The sequence below is a fragment of the Macaca mulatta genome, chromosome 4, assembly GCF_049350105.2.
Source record: "Macaca mulatta isolate MMU2019108-1 chromosome 4, T2T-MMU8v2.0, whole genome shotgun sequence".
Taxonomy (NCBI): Eukaryota; Metazoa; Chordata; class Mammalia; order Primates; family Cercopithecidae; genus Macaca; species Macaca mulatta.
In genome coordinates this window covers 148,491,009-148,511,920 of record NC_133409.1, presented here as the reverse complement: position 1 = coordinate 148,511,920, position 20,912 = coordinate 148,491,009, and the positions used below count along the sequence as shown (strand labels likewise).

The following is a 20,912-nucleotide window of genomic DNA, read 5'->3' as shown; positions in this document are numbered from 1 at the left end:
TACAAATGTGTAAACTGAGGCTGTGAGAGTTATGCAGCTTACTCGATAACTGGTCACTGGTGGCAGAGGCCAGAGGTCTGGGAGGAACTGCAGAGCCCATGTCCTATTGTCTCTCCCACCTTCCCTTCCAGCCACCTCCCAGAGCTGGTGCTTAAGAAGTCCACACATTGCCATTCCTTAGACATAGCTTTGGGGGGAAGGGAAAGAACCATGGGCAAGAAACATCCATTTTTAATAAATAGTTTATTCATCCAGCAGTTTCAGCCCTGATACTGAAGCCTGTTGCATTGTTTCTTATTTTTCTGGCTGGAGCCTGATTATGAGAACATGGCCTCACTACGGGGCCAGCGCTCAGATTCCTGCCCTGCCGATCATCCAGACATCAGAGGAAATGAGAGTATTGCTCAAATGAGGGAGACTGGAGCTTTATTAAGGAAACAAAAAATACCAATAAGACCAGAGAGAGGTGGTTAATGTTTCTGGAGGCAGCTGTGGCATCTCCTGTTTGCTCCCCCTCTCCTGCCTGCTGCAGATGAGGACACACCGGGATAAGACTCGCTGGAGAGGCTTCTCGAACTTAAGGCCCCCCGTCGGGGTGTTTCTGTAGCCTGCCTCCCAGGGAGCTGGGCTGAGTTGCTGGCGGGAGAGCCGGCGGGCGGCGGCGCGGACGCTGCTCCCGTGTGGCCGGCAGGGGGCAGCCTGCGGCCACCGCGTCTCTCCCGCCGCCAGGAGCCGCGGCCGGGGTAACAGAAACGCCGGCTGCGCTGAAGTTCTGGTTAAACAGCCCCGGGTGGGGGCTGTGGTCACAGTAAAGCAAGGCGATCTTCGCACACAGCAAGTGCGAGGCTCTCGGCCCTGACACAGGGCTCCCAAGCTCCCGGAATCGGCGTTCTGGCTGCAGGCCTGGTCTAGAGTCGCAGCTTCTGTGAGAAGCAACACTGAGGCAGGCCCACCCTGGGGCTGCCCAACCGTCCTCTCTGCTCTCAGCCCGTCCTTACTTCGGGATCCTCCCAGGAGGCTGTACCGGCTGCGCACTCCTCCTGACGTGATGGCCCGTGTCAGGGCCTGGTTTCTAGACGGTCCCCCTGCAGTCACTTGTTCTAATTTCTAGCACCTTCCCCCTTCAGGATAAAGAGGCCCAGCCAGCCAGAGCACAGGCTTTCTTCCTTCACGCTTGAGCTCCCAGGTAACACCCCCCTGAAGGCACATGGACCAAGCTGCCCCCCATCCCACCACCCAAAACACCATCCCTGCCCCACCTCCCAGGCGTGGCCACGCCCCAGCCCACCGGCCCCATGCTTGTCTGCCGGGCCTGACAGCTGCTGCTCTTGTTTTCTATTCATGAAAACTAAACCCTTCTTCCCGTTTCTGCCAGCAAAACAGGGCAGAGTCTGGGTCGTCACCCTGGCTTCTCCCCCTCCCTTTAAAGGAAGCCCACATTTTCCTGCGAGCCGAGCTGCTCTGAAGAGTCTGGCAGACCTTTGGAATCGTGTCAGGACAAGGCTGAAAGTCAAGGCAAGTGTGAATTCAGCACCAGCAGGCCTGGTGACCTTCTCGTGCCCCTGGAGTGGGCTGTCCTGGGACAGGCTGACCGGGAACAAGTCCCTGCCTGGGGCTTATCGCTCTGAGTCGGAGAAGGAAGAGGGCTTAGTCCATCTCCACACCAGCATGTCCTCTCCCGCCACGCGGTGGGACTCCGTCTGGATCCGGGATTCGTTGGAGGCCAGGAACTCCACAGCTCGGTCCCAGACACGCTTCATGCGTCTCCTGCAATGAGAGGGATGGGGCTCTGCCTGACACTGCTGAGGTGAGCCAGCCTGTGGATGCCCTTCCTACAAAGGGGACACATTTCCAAGCTCCAGCATGGACTTTACACAGGGGAGGAAAAGCTTTTGCAGGTACTAACATGACAACTGCAGAGGAGAAAAACGTCTTGGGCCATGGAGAAATGATTCCTCCACCTTTACTGATCCAAACACATTCAATCAAAGGGAGCTAAAGGGCCGAGGTGTCTGGAGCACCCCCAGGTCTCTAGGTGTGTAGGGCTGTGCTAGGCTAGCTGACTCTTGCTGGGACCTGTTGCCTGCAGCAGCCCTCGCCAAGCCAGTTCCAGTACCCCCGCCGACTGCATCTTGATGCTGCTCCGGGTGGGCTCATTAAAGAGTGAGCACTGGGCTGTTTCATCTAAGCTCCACAGCACTCCGGGGGATGGGATGAGCTAAGCATCAGATCGGGGAGGCCAAGAAGCTGGAGCTGCTCTAGGGAACCAGATCCACAAGGGAGGGCCCCTTCAGTGGCCAGAGTCCCTTCTTTACTGGGTCTCTAGGGCCTTGCACCCCCCTGGACAGCCTCCCCCTCATGTATTCTTTGCCCCTTCCAGACTGGACAAGAAGGTTCCAAAGCCATGGGGAGGGTCACTTTGATCTTTTTCCTTTGTGAACCCTGGTATTGCACAGCACCTGGCCTTTTCTCATCATTGCAGACCACCTCCCCATGATCCCACATGTGGAGAGACAGTGAATTTGAGTGTGTATGCATGGGAGCAGAAGGGGAGGACAAACGGAGGTGGCCAGTGAGCCATGAGGCAGGGAGGGGGCTAGGGCTTCCCCAGGGGTCAGGACCTGCCACCAACCAAACCCCATGGGCCTATTCAGCAGCCCACACTTGGTGGTCTGGCCAAGGCTACACATTCCCTGGGGACTGAGCTCCGAGGTGCTGGCTCCCTGAGCAGGAAGTGGCCAGTGCTGAGTGGGCAGTGCCTCACTCCAGTCCCTCCTTCCCAGGTCAGTTGCTCCAATCAGCTCCCCGCTTTTCCCACGGAACCAGCTCTTCCCATCTCCCTCAGTCTTTCCCAAGCAGGCCCTCATCTACAGGGCAGACTTGACTGGCTAGCCAATGTCTCCTTGACATAGGGCGCTTGGCCTGGACTGACTGGGTGGCTTGGGAGGTGAGTCAAGAGAGCAAATGGCACGGGCATCTGGGGTTCACGGGGATCTGACCCTGAGGGCTGGCTACCTGAGTGGCAGCAGCTCTGGGTGTCTTTGCTAATGCACGACGGGTTGGGTGGTAGCTCTGGCTGCAGGCAAGCTGCAATGCCGTCTCATGATCTCATTTAAGTGAACGTGTATGTGGAATATCATCTAAGCCCAAGGCATAATGGCTACCCTTGGATGATGCCCACGTGCTAGGTACTGACTTTTTTTTTTTTTTTTTTGAGACAGAGTCTCACTCTGTCACCAGGCTGGAGTGCAGTGATGCGATCTCGGCTCACTGCAACCTCCGTCTCCCAGGTTCAAGTGATTCTCCTGACTCAGCCTCCCAAGTAGCTGGGACTACAAGTGCCCGCCACCATGTCCGGCTAATTTTTATATTTTTAGTAGAGATGGGGTTTCACCATATTGGCCAGGCTGGTCTCAAACTCCTGACCTTGTGATCTGCCCCCACCTTGGTCTCCTTTTTTTTTTTTTTTTTTTTTTTAAGACAGGGTCTCGCTCTGTCGCCCAGGCCGGAGTGCAATGGCATGATCTCGGCTCACTGCAACCTCCACCTCTTGGGTTCAAGCGATTCTCATGCCTCGGCCTCTTGAGTAGCTGGGATTACAGGCGCATGCCACCATATCTGGCTAATTTTTGTATTTTTAGTAAAGACGGGTTTTCACTATGTTGCCCAGGCTGGTCTCGAACTCCTGACCTCAGGTGGCCCACGCGCCTCAGCCTCCCAAAGTACTGGGATTACAGGCATGAGCCACCGTGCCAGGCTACTAGGCACTGACTTAATGAACCTTGAGGACACCACACTGATACCAACCCCCCTTCCCTTAGGGCTTGTCACTACCTAATATCACATCTTTTCCTTATGCATCTTGTCATCTGTCTCCTTCCTGAGAACAAATTCTCCAGCTGGGCAGGGATTTTTGTTTCTTCCACTTTCTGCTGTCTCCCGGTGACCCAGTAGAGTATCTGGCATGTAGTAGGTGCTCAATAAACATTTGTGGAGGAAGTGAATGAATGAATGAATGAATGACAGTCTCTTCATCACAGCCCTGTGCAAGGCAGCGGGATCACTTGCATTTAAGGATAAAGAAACTGTGGTACACGTTGACTGAGATGCTCAGGGCCAGGAATTAGGTGGGAGTTAAAGTACCCCAAGTGGCCTTCCCTGGGAGGTAGAGGGCCTCACGCTGAAACCAACAGCAAGCGCTTCTCAGAGCAAGCACAGCCTATGCTGCTGAGTCTGCTCACCCTAAACTTCCTGCCTGCCACCTTTCCAGGGTTGGGGTGAGCATGACAGGCACCAAGCATCTTCATGTTTAAGATGGACCTTTTTTTATAAGAGACAAGGTCTTGGCCTGTTGTCTAGGCTGATGTGCAGGGCATAGTTATAGCTCACTGTCGCCTTGACCTCCTGGGCTCAAGTGATCCTCCTGCCTCAGGCTCCTGAGTAGCTGGGACTACAGGCATGTGTCACCATGCTCCACTAATTGTGTATTTTTTGTAGAGATGGGGTTTCGCTATGTTGTCCAGGCTGGTCTTGAACTCCGGGGCTCAAGCAATCCTCCCACTTTGGCCTCCCAAAGTGCTGGGATTACAGGTGTGAGCCAGTGTGCCTGACTTGAAGTGGACTGCTAAAGGCTCTATTTTTCTGATTCCTCTTGGGTTGCAGATAGGGATGATGCCGACAGTAGAGCCTGGTGGTGGGAGCACAGAAATGCCACTAGCCATGGCACTCCTGAGCACAGTTTCCTTATATGTAAAATGGGGCCACTTCTGTGGTGTGTGTGAGCCATGGTGAGGACCAAGTGAGTGAGTTTGCACCTGTGGAGAGCTCTGAGCGGTGCCCCGCTCCCAGCGAGCACTCAGCAAGGGTGAGCTCTCAGCAACACCCAGCAGCAGATGATAGCATCTGGCCAGAAACCACAGCAAGAGTCTGCTGGGGAGGGACCACAACCAGAGCCAACATGCGGGGGTCCTGCTGGCTGTCTCCTGGGACTCTGCCCTCTCCCAGCCCGGTTTTGTCAGGACTCCAGTATACAACTCTAGCAGTCACAGCCCATGTGGAAGGCGCCTGCAGCTGCACATGACAGTGGCCCTGCCACCCCTTCCCATGAAGCTCTGTGCCCTGGGAGCTGACCCCATTCATGCTGTGAAACTTGGCTTTCAGTTACGTGTACATGCATGAGTGTGCACATGGGTGTGTGGGAACTGGACCATGGTGTTGCAGGTAACAGGTGTTTTTGACTGCAGGTCATGGTTTAGAAAGTTTGAAAAACAATCTCCTTCTCCTTGCCAGTGACTGATTCATAAACAGACACATAACAGATTCTGGTCAATAGAGCCTCCAGGAGTGTGTCACTGGGGGCGACTGGGAACATGTTCTCTTGCTTCTGAGAGTAGTAGGAGGCCCACTTTCCCTGCTCTGTGACAAGGCGGACAGTGTCCCAGCTGCTGTTGGCCACTATCTGCAACCATGGGGGATCCCAGTCTGCTGATAACATCCGTGGAGGAGTGTGGGACCACAAGAATCACAAGAGCAATGGAACTGGAGACCTGACTGCTCTGTGCCTGGAGCCCATGCAGCTCTGAACTTTCCACTTACAGAGACGGAGGAGCTCCTTCACTACCTGTGCCCTGGGGGAGGGGGCTGCTGTTACTTGGAGCCCAAAGTCTCCCAACTGGTATCACCACTGCCAGCGTTCTCTCTACAGAGGTGTGGGACCGTGCTTTCATACGTCTTCTCTAGCTTATCCTGCTATAAAGAGCCGAGCATGCTGGGGAGCACCAGGATGGGGAGCAGCACCACTCTTGGCCCTGGGGTCTGCACTGCCCTCGGCTGACATCGGATGCAAGGCTCCGGGCTTCCTTCTGTGGAGCTCAGTGGGGTTGGACCCCGCCTCACCCCACACCCAGCGCCCCGGCCAGGAACTCACCGGCTCTGTGGAGGGATCAAGCTGTCGCGCACGTGCAAGATGCCTACATATGGATAGCGCTCCATGTCCTGCTCCCAGTCCACGTAATGGTCCTGGACCACGTCTGCAGGAGAGAGCACACCGTTTAGGGCAAGGACCTTCTGGCTGGTGTCGGCAACCCTTTTTTCACCAGGGGGCCACGCACCTATAATCTTCTTCACCATCTCATACATGGCCTGTTCTTCCTCTTCTAACTTTCGCCACCGATATTTTAGGAGAATTAGGAGCCCCCACAAAAAAGCCAAGCCTGTGAGGGAACAAAACACTGTTAATCCCTCACACTTCCTTTGGCAGTGGGTCTCACCATGGACAAGATGCTGTGATGGAGGTTGTGGGGGATCTGCCACATGGGTTTGGGTACCTACTACATGTCAGGCTCAGGACCAGCATGTGAGAAACAAAAGATATAGAAATGCAGAGGGAGGACAGACTATTAAGTGATCATCTTCCTCCCGCCAGCTGTCACCACAGCGGCATCCCCAGCTGTCCAGATCTCGGCTCCTCCCAACCTCGTTCTGGGGCTTTCATCTCCTCCCTTGTGAACCAGAACACGGTGTTTCATACATATATACATGCCGGAGCCCTTTGTATTCCGAGATGCTGCTGCCGATAATGATTTCTGTGCCTGATGGCGTGGGGGAGGGAGCTGTGTGCACACTGAGGCGGTCTGTGATTTGTAGCTCCGACTGTCTCTGGAGAGCTGTGGTTTCTGTGACTTGGCCTTTCGCCTTCAGAGACGCCCTGAGGTCTTTGCTCAAAGGCGGCCCCTGATGTCAGGAGGTAAGACTGGTGCCCTCCTTTCAGCGCAGCACCCTGAGTCCTTCTTGCTTTCATCAGGTATCTGCAGCTCTCCAGGAGATGTTTACATTTTTCAGGGAGTAAAATTAGGCCAAGCCCCTACTGTGCCTCCTGTTCGAAGCTGGTCCACACTGGGATCCCTGCAGAGCCCAGAAGGGGTGGGGCCCAGCTCCTGCTCAGGCCAGGCTCTCGCTTAGGAAATCTGCCCTGAATCAAGGACATTTTCTAGTTATCCTCACGTTCCTGCCACCAATCTCCAAAGGTAAAGACAACCCAGGGCAGAGGCTGACTTGTTCATCTCCTCTGTTTTATGAGACAGACCTCAGGTTCACTAGACAGAAATGAACCCTCCGGGCCTGGAATTTCTATAGCTCATCATTCATGCCTAGGAGTGCGCTTGACTGCACAGAAGGGGAGGGAAGGCGGCCGAGGACTTACACCAGAAGAAGATGAGCACGTTGGTGACAGCAGTGAGCAGGGCCCGGCTCAGGCGGCAGCCAACGCCCATGCGGGGGCGGGCAGATTCCAGGCAGACCACCTTGTCCACGGTCGTCACCAGTTCAGATTGGTCTTCTCCTTTCAACCTGAAACAGGACACAGGGCTCTAAACATGTTGGAAAGTTCCAAGGAGAGGCAGCACAAACCCCGCTTCAAACAGGAGGAAGCGAAGGAAGGAGGGATGCAAGGCCTCTACTTGCTTATAGAATGGGCTTCGTATCCTGGCTGTACTCTTTCCAGAAATTTCCCACATTGGCTACTTAGAATGAATAAAGCTTTAAAGACGGCAGCAGGCTTGAACCCCTACCACTAAAGCGACGTCCCCCTCTGTCAGGTCTTTGACAGCCTCTCTCAGCGTGCAGGAGATTAAACTGTAAATTGGATTCCCACCTCCCAGCACAGAGAAATGGAAATGTTTACTGAATCACTAGCTTTGCAATTGCATGGCAAGGACTGAAAGACAGAATCTGGGAGGTTGCGCTTTTCCTCCGTGGTGAGGAGGCACATAAGCTGTTTAAGCTAAAGATCATGGGGCATCTGTGAGGCTCATGGGGAACGAAAACCACCAGGCTCTCCGAGGCCAGACCCCAGCCACAGCGCCTCCACCGTGGTCTCTGGCCAGGAGGTGTCAGGACCTGCAGAGCTGTGGGCACCAGAGCCTTCTTCCAGCTAGGTGACCCAGGGCGAGAATATCATGCTCTTGAGGCTGCACGCTGGAATGGCTGTCATCCCAAGTGTCCTGATTTCTCAGGACCCACTTTCAACATGGTCATCGTGAGCAGCTCTGCCACCCTCCAGGCTGCCTTCCCCAACATGAAAAGGCGAGTGTCATCATTCTTTGTTAGCAGCTTCAGTGAGCGCTGCTGCTGAGGATAAAATCCGTATTCTCCTCCGCCTCTTCTAACACAGGAAAATTGCTCAGCTACTCGGGGCAGCCCTTTTTTTTTTTTTTTTTTTTTTTTAATTTAAGCCAACGAATTTTAATCGTGCCATGCATCCAGTTATCCAGCTTGAGGTTGAGCTGCCCGAGGGGCTTCTGCTGGATGCAGTGCTGATGGAATTAGTAATTTGGGTGGATTAGAGAGGAAGAGAACAAAACTCTAGAGGATGTTCTAATATCAAGAGCTATAACCTGAATAGAAACCCCCACAAACACCGAGAGTGGGAAGGGGGTAGGTAATGCTGCTCTTCCAGCAAGGGACAGGTCTCTGAGGCTGCCTGGCTGTTGGCTGACACGCCCCTCCCCCTGGGCTGAGCCGCCAGATACAGCCTTTCAGCCTCAAGAAAGGGTTTGCCATCTTTCCTAACAGCGCTCACCAGTGATTAAAATGAGGCAGAAACTGCCTGGTCAGAATAAAATCCAGTATTTCCTTATGCGATTTCCATAGTGAGTAAAACCAATATATAGAAAGAATAATTTCATCTACAAATAAAAACTAGCTTCCGAGGAGAGAAAGTGCAGAAAAATGCCTTCCCCAACAAACCATGTGGCATTGATGAATGAGAAAGGCACAGACTAAGTTACTTGAGGCAGGATTTAGCTGTAACACCAGGCTAACATCCTAACACCTGGATTTTATGTCTCATCTTGAAGCTGCTCCTTACACTGCATTCCAAATGGTTCTTGCTTCTGTTGCCCCACTTCCATCCTAGCCCACATGACTCAGCTGGGAGACCCAGCCTCCAGCTTCAGACCTGAGACAGCTCTGTCGGAGCACGGGTGTTAGTGATGAGTGAAGACAGTGGCTGCAGGCACCCATGCTGCGTCGCCACCCTGCCCACACTCACCAGATGCCCACGTCCTTGTTACTGCTCAGTATCCAGGTCAGTGCGGCTTCAAACTTGGCGGAGGAGCTGCTGGTCACATTCTGTGGGAGGGTGCGGGAGAAGATTAGTTCTGCGTCTAGGTGGAGCAGCTGGAACAACATTCTGCCGCTGGATTAAGGAAGCCCTCTCCCGTGTCCTCCACAGGCCCAAAACCCCACTCTGCTAAAAGCACAGCAAACTGGCAGGAAGGAAATTTGGGGTTGATAAAAGCCAAGGAAGAAGCTATAACCAAAGAAGGTGATGCGGAAGCACAAGCAGGAAAACAATGTGGGTCTGAGGCGGCCAAAAGAATATGATTCTCTTGAGGACGGAAGCATCAGGCCAGAGAGCTGGCAGCTCATCTTGGGGTAAAGCGAATAACAGGGTTGGGGCTGGCAGTGGGTGAGCCCAGTGGCCGGTGCAAGTGGTCTGGCCTCAGGCAAGTCCCTGACCCTCTCCAGGCCTGTTTCTTCATCTGTGAAATGCAAATGGAACCAGATGACCCCTAAGTTACTGGACAGGCAGGCGACCTGGAATGCCAGCTCCATAGTTCTATATCTACCATCCTGAGGCCACACAGGAAATCAAACGGCCCCCTGGCAGTATGAATGGTAATCATAAGGGAGAGAAGGGACAGCATGTTTCTCCTGAAAGCTGAAGGCAAGAGGACCAAAGTGAACCAAGGGAGAAGCAGGTAACAGGCACACCTACAGTGCAGCAGGTCAGGAGAGCCGCCCCACTACACATGGCCTGGCTCTGGGGCAGTCACTACCATGGGTGTCTTAACTTAAGGAAGCCTAGCACAAAAAGCCATAAACCAACCCTTAACTTAAGGAAGCCTAGCACAAAAAGCCATAAACCAACCCTTAACTTAAGGTAGCCTAGTACAAAAGCCACAAAGCAAACAAAAAAACAAAAACAAAAACCCCAACAGGGCTTGAAAGACCAATAGGAAAGCACCAGGCCCTCCCAGGAGTGGATAAGCACCGAAGCCTACTTACCGCTATATATTCCTGGGCTTCCATAACAGGAATGCATTTGCTTTTCAGATTCTCTGGATTTCCACACTCAAAATTACCTAGGAGAAAAAAAAACCACACACTCAAACACAAAGAGGAAAAATCACTCTGAAACAGACTAAAACATGTAGCAAGAATCAAGCCATCAGCTCTAATAAGGAGCATGTGGCCCGGCAGCTCCTGGCTTCTGTGGGGCATCTTCACTCTGCAGCAAGATCAAAAGCCACTTAGCTTGGATCGATTCCAGATCATTAAAACCTGACCTGCAAAGCAGTGTGGCGATTTGCATTAAATGACTAAAAAGCTGCCCAATACCAAGGTCTCTTTGCAATTGATCCCTAAAAGGATCAGACAGATAGCTTCGGAAGGTACCAGAATGGCACTATAAATAAACACAGCCTGAGAAAAAAGGCAGGCAGGGAGGCCATGGGCACCACGGGGATTCTGACTCATGACACAGGCAGGCGACCTGGAATGCCAGGTCTATTGTCTTGAGGGGCCCCTTGGAGGAAGAGGATGTCTGCGTGCTGGGCAGTGGGGCCTCAGCACGGCACACCAAGGGGCAGCTCTCCCGAGTGGCTTTGGAGGTCTGCTCCCATAGGATAGAGCTGGCAGCCTCCCGCTTAGTCCTGCCCAACCTCCCGGGTCCAGCCCAGGGGCCATCTCCTCCAGGAAGCCCTCAGCCCCTAGGGGCCTTTCATTTGATGAAATGGCCCCACATTTAGTGACCTGCCACAGGCCTTGGTCCTTATACCTATGCTGTGGTTTGCCTGACTCCCTGAGAGCAGGGAGGGTCCAGGGCCAGGCACGCACACGCTATTTAACATGTGTGCATGGCCTGACTGCCCTGACCCAGCACAGCCTGGCGGACTTCGGGTGGCCAGTGTCTGTGTTTCTGCATGCCGGGGAAGGGAGAAGCTGAAGGTCATATTTTTTTTTTGTCTTTTTTTTTTTTTTTTTTTTTTTTTCCTTTTTGTGGAGAACGGGGTCTCGCTATATTACCCAGGCAGGTCTCGAACTCCTGGGCTCAAGCTATCCTCCCGCCTCTGCCTCCCTGAGAGCTGGGATTACAGGCGTGAGCCACCGCGCCCGGCCAGGTCATATTTTAAAATGTTGAAACTGAACTGAAGCCTGTCCCCCTCCCCAAACACAGCCAAATCCTCCTACTTCAAAGTTGATCTTGACCCAAGGGGTCCCCTGAGATACAGGTGGCTTCTAGCATCCTCCCGTTCCCACCAGGACTCTTCCTGCCCTTGCCAGGCCTGCCTGGACCACGTAAATGGCCTCCTGATTCAGTTCCTCCTCTCCCCTTTCCAATCCAGTTGTTTTGTCAATAATGCTTGAAAATGATTCTGCTTGGCCGGGCGCGGTGGCTCACGCCTGTAATCCCAGCACTTTGGGAGGCCGAGGCGGGCGGATCACAAGGTCAGGAGATCGAGACCACGGTGAAACCCCGTCTCTACTAAAAATACAAAAAATTAGCCGGGCGCGGTTGTGGGCGCCTGTAGTCCCAGCTACTCGGGAGGCTGAGGCAGGAGAATGGCGTGAACCCGGGAGGCGGAGCTTGCAGTGAGCCGAGATCGCGCCACTGCACTCCAGCCTGGGCGACAGAGCGAGACTCCGTCTCAAAAAAAAAAAAAAAAAAAAAAAAAAAGAAAATGATTCTGCTTAAATGACACTGCACTACTCAAGCTGCTGCCGCATTCGTCTTCCTGGCACCTGGCTCTCAGCACGATACTCCCTTGCTCAAAGCCTCTCTGGCCCTCACTGCCTGCCAGATTGAGCTCTGGTGGCCTGGCATCCAAGGCCATCTATGGTGGGGCCTAACCAACACTTCCAGACTTCACTCTCTCATCTTCCCCTTCCTCCATGAAGGTGCTGCTTCCCACCCGAGATAGAACTTCCTACCGCTTTGCCTTGTCCTTCCCCACATACGCATAACCAGTCTTATCTGGGCTTCAGGGCCTGGCACAGATGCCATCTCCCCTGTGACGCTCTCCTGACTGCTCCAGCTAAAAGGCATTGTGCCTCCCAGAACTTCTGACCTCTTGGTTCTTGTCTAATCACATTTTGTATCACCCAGTGGTCAGGGAGGTAGATGGCCTGTCTCTTCTAGTAGACCCCAACCACCCTGCAGGCAGGACCTGGAGCTGAGTCATCTCATTGCAAGGCCCTGCACAGTGCCCAGCCCACAGTGGATCCCTAACAGGAGAGGCGGAGAGGGGTTGAGGACTACTAAGGAGCCTCTGTGAGGCACACTCCTGTCTCAGTGAGATATGTACCTTCAAGGCGGCCCCCCAGGCTTGTCAGAGGGCAACAGATGCCAGGACCCTTGAGGGCATAAGGCAGGATCACATATGGAGGGTGGGATGGAGGAGAAATATCTACTAGGACACAATTTCGAGCAGAGCTTCTCAACTTCAGGGTGCACTCAAATCCCCTGGGGATCTTAAGATACAGACTCTGATTCACTGGGTTTGGCATGAGACCTGAGATTCTGAATTTCTAGTGAGCTCCCACGTGATGCGGATGCTATGGGTCCTTGGACCACAATTGAGACACAAAGGTTTGGAACACCCTCTTTGGTCAGAATTGACATCCCAAGCACCTGGGCCATACAGAGGAATTCCTATGATGCTGTGAGCAGGAGCCCCAGTACCTGTTTCTCCTCCAAGTGCTCATGGATACCTCCCCTGCCATCTCAATCTCTCACTTTCAAGAGGAAGGAGGCAGAAGAGCTGATGCTCATGAGATTGACCCTGAGGACTGAGGGCCCAGGAGAAGTCCACCTGACCCCAATTTCCTAGTGAAACCTTAGACAAGGGTTGACCTCACAATCCTAAGATCTGTCCTCTGATCCCACAGGTAAGAGGCGCCTCTTGAATATCCCTTAAGATACAACTGCTCTGTCTGGTTCTTGTGTCCAGCATATTTAACACAAGGCACATATGCTGATATTCACCTATGTCAGGTGCAAGTGATTTTGAGAGCTTCCTGGATGCCAGGCATCAGGGAGGACATAATAACGCAGGTGATATCTCTGGCCTCAAGGAATAACTTCACCAAATAAAACAGTAGGGGATGCATCTTCTGGATGCATTTTTTCAGGGGCATTTCACAGAGGTGCTGAGAATGCCCTCTTTTAGAGGACAGCACTTGACTCTCATTCGTAGAGAACAGATGGACCCAGGAGCCCTTGGTCGGACAGGGAGATGAAGACTGAGAATCAGGGACTCTGTCCGAGGTCCGACAGCCAGATGGTGATCAGGACCAGATGTGACACCAGGGCCCACCACACAGACTGTCTGCTACTTGCACAGGCAAGAGGCCTCTCCCTGGCCCAGCCAACCATCTGGTTCAGAGGGTCCCTCTGCGGGGAGGACATAGATTCTGACAACACCTGGGGCCTGGCCCCTTCCCATGCCAACACGGACCCCCAAAGCATTAGGTACTGGGCAACCCCAAGAAGGGAGAACAGCTGCAGGAAGGCCTGTGCACAGGCCAGGACCTCCCTTAAAGAGGAGCAAGAATCAAATGTGTTTTGTTCAAACACAAGGCTTATAAAAGATGTGCCTGAGTGGGGAGGCGAGAAGGTGAGACTTGGCTTCTGAATATGCCTTCTGGGAGACAACCAGGGAGGGTCTCGCCTGCCAGCCGCAGTGTAACTAACCAGCCTGATGAACCGGGTCAGCCGCCCATAGCTCTCACAAGAGGCATCTCAGGACTTATGTGACTTACTCACCAGCTTGGATGGCCAGGAAGTTGTAGAGTTCATGCAGCAGCTCCAGCAAGGCTGCCTTCTGCTTGGCCTGACAGAACTGGAAAGGCACGGGACAAGTGGTCAGCAAGGAGGGGTGGGTGGGAGAGGTCTGTCTGTCCATCTTTACCTCTCCAGCCACACTGTCAAATACTAAGCAGCAAGGAACATCTCATACTTTTACAAAATAGAAACAAATTCTGCCAAGTGCTGGGCCCAGGGAGAGATTTGATAAATATTGGGCTAACTGCCTGAGAAAGACCCTGGAGAAGCAGAGGCAGAGCTGAAAGCAGACACTGTAACCAAGGGGCTGCACTGGAGGCTCCTGGCTCCTGCCTTTCCCTTGGAATGACAGCCAGTAAGAGGGCTGAGCAGAGGCGACGTGGTCGGGGGATGATGCAGTCACGCAGCTTCCTCAGACGGAAGAGCAACTGCTGTCGGAGCTTGCTGAGCTGGGAGAGCAGGAAGAGCTGGGAGAGCTTGCAGACAGGGCAGAATGTCAGCAGCTGCCACCTCGTCTCCCTTTAGGTGGAATCTCAGGGCCCTCATCTGAGTAAGGATTGTGGTAGGATTCCATGCGAACTCACACAAACCACTCAGCAGAGGCTGCTACCACCTAAAGGAAACAGGAGGACAGACGGTACCAGACAACGAGACGGCCTGATTAAGACAACACACCCACTCCCAGCCTGTCCCCACGTTTTCGGCAGCACAAAGGCAGAAAGAAAAACACAAAGTGTCACTGTCTTCAACGGCCGAAAAGGGAAAGAACACGAATCTGAAATTCAAATGCCCGTCTGCGATCTCCGTGAGCCTGGAGCTATGCAAAGAATAAGACTTTCAGCAGGAGCCTCACCAAAGCCAAGAAACACGTCCCCACCTGCTTGTTCCTGTGTCCACCCTCCAGAAAGGCGAAGGGTGCCCCATGAAATCTCAGCTCCAAAAAGCCTACACTGAGATGGCCCAGTCCCTGCTTTCTGATGCTCTGATGAAGATCTGAATGGTTACAAATAGGAATATCTGCATGTGAAGCCCTCGCTGGCAGGTGCTGAATGCTGTCTGTCCACAGAGCACATCTGTAGCGAGGACCTGGAGGGTACCTGTCTGGGCTCACTCAAGCGGGGCCTGAGTGTGTCCAGATCAGAGAAGGCCAGGGAACAAATGTGCCATTCACTTGTGGGTCTGATTAATTTAGAGACGTGAAGGACCAAGAAACAGAAACCATGGAACCATTTTCTAATTAAAAGACAAACAAAACTCATAGCACTGAGAAGTCTTACAGAATGTTATTTTTTCCTGTTTTTGTTTTAAGTCTTCAAATTCCAGTTTCCTCTCTGGCTGCCTATGTTTCTGGGCCACTTCCTCTCATCATCAACTACAGTTTTTATGATAGAAGGCAGATTAGGCCGGGCGCGGTGGCTCACGCCTGTAATCCCAGCACTTTGGGAGGCCGAGGCGGGCGGATCACAAGGTCAGGAGATCGAGACCACGGTGAAACCCCGTCTCTACTAAAAATACAAAAAATTAGCCGGGCGCGGTTGTGGGCGCCTGTAGTCCCAGCTACTCGGGAGGCTGAGGCAGGAGAATGGTGTGAACCCGGGAGGCGGAGCTTGCAGTGAGCCGAGATCGCGCCACTGCACAAAAAAAAAAAAAAAAAAAAAAGAAGGCAGATTAAACTTACTATGAATCTGCTTTTACAAAACAATTGGGAAGCAAAGATATTTGGTGGATGAATGCAATAAATGGATGTAATAAAACACCCCAAACTATGACACACCAGAAGCCAAAGAGAAATAAAAGTGGTTATCTGCACCAGGATGTCCCCCCATTTACATGGGTAAGACAGTCAATGCAGGGGTGGCCAGAGGACCATGCGTCATTTTCTTTCCCAGCCCCTGGGCTACCAGAGATGTTAACTAAGGGCTCGGGAGGCCAGGCATTGCACACTTAATAATTAGACTACTAAGTCATGCCCTCTGGCAGCACAAGACTGGTACAATTTATGACCTGAAAATTTACTGCCCCATATCTTCTCCAGACTGTCACCAGAACCAGCATCCCAGCTCCTTGATAATGCTGCCTTCATGATTCATAAATGGATGGGGCTGCTCATCCCCAAATATTATTTGTAGGAAATATTAGAGCTTCATAAAGCAAATCTAAATGTGGACTAAGAGGGCTAATTCTACTTAAGATGTGTTCCAAACAAACTCCCTATGTTTCAAATCAGAACAGCATTTTCAGAGCCACAGCTGCATCACCAGAGAGAGAGAATGTGGAATTGAGAACTTGGCCTCCTGATGCTTAGAAATGCCAGCCCTTCCTCCCCGTGCCAGGGAGCTTGAGGGGTCCTTCAACAACAACCTACTGCATCCCCCTAGATTGACTCAGGCAGAAGAAAATGCTACATTTGATGGGAAAGCGTCCATAACAAGCCCAGGGTTGGATTTTGGGAGGTCAATTCTATTTCAAGTATTCCTTCACTGCCACAATTGAGCCTGACACAAACATCACAGAACACAATGTGACTCTGGTACATTACAGGAAGCACTCCTTGAAAATGATCCTATTCTTGTTCTGGGGAAGTTTACCTCCTGATGGAGGCTAATATCCTCAGGAGGAATAATAAAAGCCAGAGAAACTCAAACTCACCTCATCTGTTTTTCTCTCACAGTCCACTGGCAATAACTTCACTGAGACCAAGAAAAGAAACACAGAGGAAATTAAGTGTGGGTTGAGAAAGGAATACAAAGAGACTATTCACAACATTCGGGGGGAGTAAAGCATTACCAAGCCAAGGGTGGTGATTAGAAAGATGTCATCTAAGGAAGGCACTTTTAAAATGCAGACAGCAAAATGTAAGGGTATCCAAATCCTGGATTAGGAATTAAGATAGCTGGGTCCTTGTCCCAGCTGAAAATGATTAGCTCAAGGTTCTTGGGCAACTCAACCACTCTGAATCTGTTTCCTCATCTGTAAAATGGGATCAAATGGGCCTTCCCTGCTTAACTCAGGAAGTTAGGCCCAAACAAAACAAAATACAGGACAGTTTTGTAAACTGAAAACAATGATACGTTAAACAGAGATTAACACCATAATGGGAGGGGAAGTCCGGGTAGATACCAGCATATATTCTAGCACTGTTGTCTTAAAACATCTCAGCAGTGAGTACCAGTGTGATACTGTTTGACATCACCAGTGTAGTTATAGTACCATGACACTCCCAGGTCTGCTTAATTTCTCTAGCAGGTCGACAAACTATTCACATAGTTGATAAACTGCTCTCATAGTGGGGAAATCATTTGGGTGTCTGCACACAAGTCTGTTGATACCCTTGCCCACAGACTTGTACACTCCCAAACATCCATCTGCCACACCAGCTAAGACATACTTTAGCTTTTTCCTGTATGTTGGAAGTTCCTGCTAGGCATGGAAGGATGTGGCCTTGGCTGGAAGCTGGGAACAGTATTACTCACATTTGTGCTTTGTAAAGAGTATTAAAAGTTGGTGAACTACAGTGGCCCTTTATACCTAAATGTATAGTGAAATGATCTTTGTTTCTTTTCAGGAAACACACAATCCTCAGCTATTCCGGATACATACTGTACCCTGAAGACCTCTCATTGGCATATCTAACCATGTAACTTAAGTGTGGCCAGAAGGATGGCTGTGAGCATCCTTGAGTCACAGTCTCTCAACACACTCCATGAGGGTGCTACAAGCAATGGTAAATGCCTCCCGTTGCTATCAGTTTAACCTGTCTGGCAAGCAAGGCTGGTAGATTCTCCTGTTGACAAAGCGGCGGCCCTGTGGTTCAAAGAAGTGGAGAGTGGACTTTTTGGTGCTGCAAAGCTGGGACCCCCAACCAGATCCTATCTGTGGGTCAGTGAAATCTGGAGTGCCTTCAAACAGGCACAAAGTGTGTGAGTAAGCCAGAGGTCAAACAGGAAGAACCCAAAGGGATGGGGTGAATCTGCTAGAGAAGGGTGTGGCTTCCTCTCCAGGGAGAAAACCAGAGGTTGGGGGAGCAGTGACTACAGCTTGTGATTCAAAGGGAGACTTTAGAAGGGAGGGCTGGGGCAGAAAAGGAGAACAGGAGAAAGTGAAGGCAGAAATTATTGCAGATGCAGGAGCCTTGGCCCTCTCTTCCAACAGCTGGAAGAAGGCAGGCCTGGAAATGAGAAGACAGTCAGAGGCTGCCGACAAGGCTGGAAGTGCACGGCCTGGCGCCGACAGGAACGGGTGGTCGTCCGGCAGACACACGCGCCCCCAGGGCCCTCCCCTGCGCCGGCCCAGGACGTACTGTTGTCCTCCGCCTCCTGCGGCGCTGAGGGCTTGCCCATCTTCACCCAGAGGATGCCCAGGAAGACGAGCAGTAGCCCCAGGCTGGCCCAGAGCAGGAGCCGAGACAGCCAGCGCTCCAGCCGGCGCCCCACCTCGGGCCGGGCCCGCGCCGCGCCAGCAGGGCCCGCTCGAGTCGCCCGCAGGCCCGGGCGCGGGTCGGGGCCGAGGAGGGCGGAAGGCAGCCGCGCCGGGGCGGGAGACGCTGCCCACCAGCGGCGGGCCGCGAGACCCGGGCCCTGCGTGGCCCTGTCGGGCGTCCGGGCGTCCTCGTCCTCCTCGGAGCTGCCCCGGACCGAGGCGCGGCGCCTTAGCTGCGCCGGGCGGGCAGGATAGGCGAGGCCGCGGCTCCCTACCCAGGAAGCCGCGGAGGGTCGGATATCGCCGTAGGCCCCAGGGGTCGCGTAGGCCGAGCCCGAGGCCGGCTGGGAGAGCCAGGGCTCCGCCCGCGGAGAGCCCGCGGCGGGCCGGGCGCGCAGCGGCGCATCCTCGCGTAGCCGGGCCTCTTCCCGTAACCGCTCCTCGCCCCGCGGCTGGGCCTCCTCCCGCGGCCGGGCCTCCTCCCGCAGCCGCTCCTCGTCGCGCAGCCGGGCCTCGCCCCGCAGGCGGCGCAGCTTGTTGCGGTAGACATCCCGGGTGGTGTCGGTGATGGGTCCTGGCTGGAAGCCCAGGGCCTGCAGCTCCCGCCGCAGTTCTAGGTCCGACAGGCCGGCCATGGCCAGGACGCCGCCCCCCGCCCGCCCCCGACGCGCACCACACCCGGAACTGCTCCCTCCCGCAGGCGCGGCGGAGCGGGCGGGGCCCCGCGCCATGATGGGAAGGTCGGTCGCCATGTTGGGAAGGTTTGCGCTCGTCCTATGGGTCGGCCATGATGAGGAGGTCTGACGTGGCTCTTAGAGCCGCCATGGTGGGAAGGTCCAAGGGGGATTAAATTTTTTGTTTTGTTTTTCCCTCTCTCTCCGCTCTCCCACTTCCCTTTGTTTGTTAGATCAAACAGTATTAATCTTTTGAGTCCTCCAACCCTAGCTTTGCCTCTGGCACATGGTAAGCATTCAGTAAAGTCAGTGTTGATTTAATGGATGAATTGGTTAATGGTGAACGAAGCCACTGCCCCGAATGGAGAGACAGGATCATTTGCCTATCTGGGCTTGGGGACTGATGTGTGATCTAGTTTTATTTGGGCCATATAGTACACGCCAGGCATGCTCCAAGACCCTGTCCCGACTTCGGGCTTGTTAACTGGGCGACACTGAGCACCAAGTAGGTGTGATCCCAGCCTTAGGACAGACACTGGCCCCCAAGGAGCGCCAGCCTGGAGGGGACGCAGTTTCCATAGTGGAGGCAGAGGAGCAAAGTGCCCTTGGGCTCGAGTGGGCAGTTGAGGCTTCTCTGCGGAGGGCCTGTGTCTGCGTAATGGGATTTTTACAAGGAGACATGGGTGGGAGAAGACTCCAGAGATACACGGTCCTGTAGCCTCACTGGTGGTTTAGGATGTGGGCTTTGGAGCCATTCAGTTCAGTTTCAAATCCCTACTCACAACTATTAGATGTGTGATCATATTCAATTAACATTTTTAGCTTGTTTGCCAGTAAACCTCAATAGAGTTGCTGTGAGGATTAGAAGAGGTAGTTTGGCTAAGGTGCTTGGGACAGTGCGGGGCACACGCTCATGCGTGTTTATACTTAACCTACATCTTTGCAGTGTCAGTGCTGTGTAGAGTCTCCCACAGGGCAGGTGATTTGGTTACATGAAGGCTCTTAGCAGGAAACTCCTAAGGGAAGCAAGGGAATGTGGCAACTGAAAATAGAGCCAGTTTATAATCTTCCTTCCACATCCCTCAACTCCCATTCCCAAACATTTATTGCTGGCCCAATAGGTTCCATCTATTTCTACCCCTGCTATTCCATTCTCCCCTTCCCCCAGGCCCCTTCTCCCTGGAATCCCCGTATCTGTCCCAACAGACCCCTTACCCACTCCTCACTTTATTCCCTCCCCTCCCTGACACGCTGGGCAATGCTATGCTCCTCTGTCTGGGTTTTGCATTCCTGCCACTTGCTCCACCTCAGGGGTATTCAACCCTGGCCACAATTGCTGGGAAAATTACAGCCTCAGCTTGGTCAGCTTCCACTGTTGGCCTCCCCATCTCCCCTGACTTAGCTGCTCCCATGTGGTGTGATTTCTCTCACCAAGTGTTGTTTTCCTTTTCTCTGTCTGTGTTTGCACAGAATGCCGTGAATTTGATATAGTGATTGCCTAACACATATACCACATAATAGTATTTTATTTCTTTCTGAAGCACTGTTTGCATGACAAATGAGTTGGTAACATTTGTGTAGCTCCTTGCAGCTGTGCAGTTCAATATATAAAGAATGAGCCTTTCGGCATCAGTACTGGCCCCACGTATTCTAAGAGGGCTTGAAACTAATGCTTAAACAAAGTTATCGTTACAGCATTTCACAGAGTTATGGTCTATTTTATCACAATGGATCTCAGGGCGATTTAAAAATATGGACTGAACTGGAGCCACCCCCAGTGGTGGCACGCAGTGTGGGCTTTGTCAGCTTCCTTATGTTTGGGGACACTGCTGCCGTTCCACACATCTAGGGTCAAGTGGCCCACAGCCCCTCCCCCAGAACTCTGTTGTCTTCCCTCTGGTGTAGAACCCACTGTGCTTGGAGTTGTGGCCTTTGGCCACCCAAGGTCAGCCCTTCTACCTCCATGGTGGGTT

General features: G+C 52.9%; 1 protein-coding gene and 1 long non-coding RNA gene across 6 annotated transcripts; one reads left to right on the top strand and one right to left on the bottom strand.

Annotated features, from left to right (window-relative positions):
• Window positions 1-228: 228 nt before the first annotated feature.
• On the bottom strand, window positions 229-18,914 carry LEMD2 (LEM domain nuclear envelope protein 2). Of its 4 annotated transcripts, none has more exons than XM_001116367.5 (9): window positions 18,147-18,914; window positions 16,496-16,536; window positions 13,829-13,904; window positions 10,069-10,145; window positions 9,050-9,129; window positions 7,202-7,347; window positions 6,111-6,212; window positions 5,927-6,029; window positions 229-1,767 (listed from the first exon to the last, which is right to left on the bottom strand). In XM_001116367.5, the coding sequence occupies exons 1-9, from the start codon at window positions 18,898-18,900 to the stop codon at window positions 1,617-1,619; spliced, it is 1,530 nt and encodes a 509-aa protein (XP_001116367.1). In that variant the 5' UTR covers window positions 18,901-18,914; the 3' UTR covers window positions 229-1,616. The 4 variants fall into 4 exon arrangements, with proteins under 4 accessions (XP_001116367.1, XP_077856337.1, XP_077856335.1 ...); XM_078000211.1 differs by having other exon boundaries at window positions 18,541-18,914; XM_078000209.1 differs by having other exon boundaries at window positions 16,496-16,531; window positions 18,541-18,914.
• LOC144340407 (uncharacterized) lies at window positions 8,405-11,680 on the top strand. Of its 2 annotated transcripts, none has more exons than XR_013416512.1 (3): window positions 8,405-9,867; window positions 9,911-11,010; window positions 11,184-11,680. It is a non-coding gene; the product is annotated as an uncharacterized LOC144340407 (long non-coding RNA). The 2 variants fall into 2 exon arrangements; XR_013416513.1 differs by having other exon boundaries at window positions 8,405-9,904; window positions 9,948-11,010.
• Window positions 18,915-20,912: the final 1,998 nt, after the last annotated feature.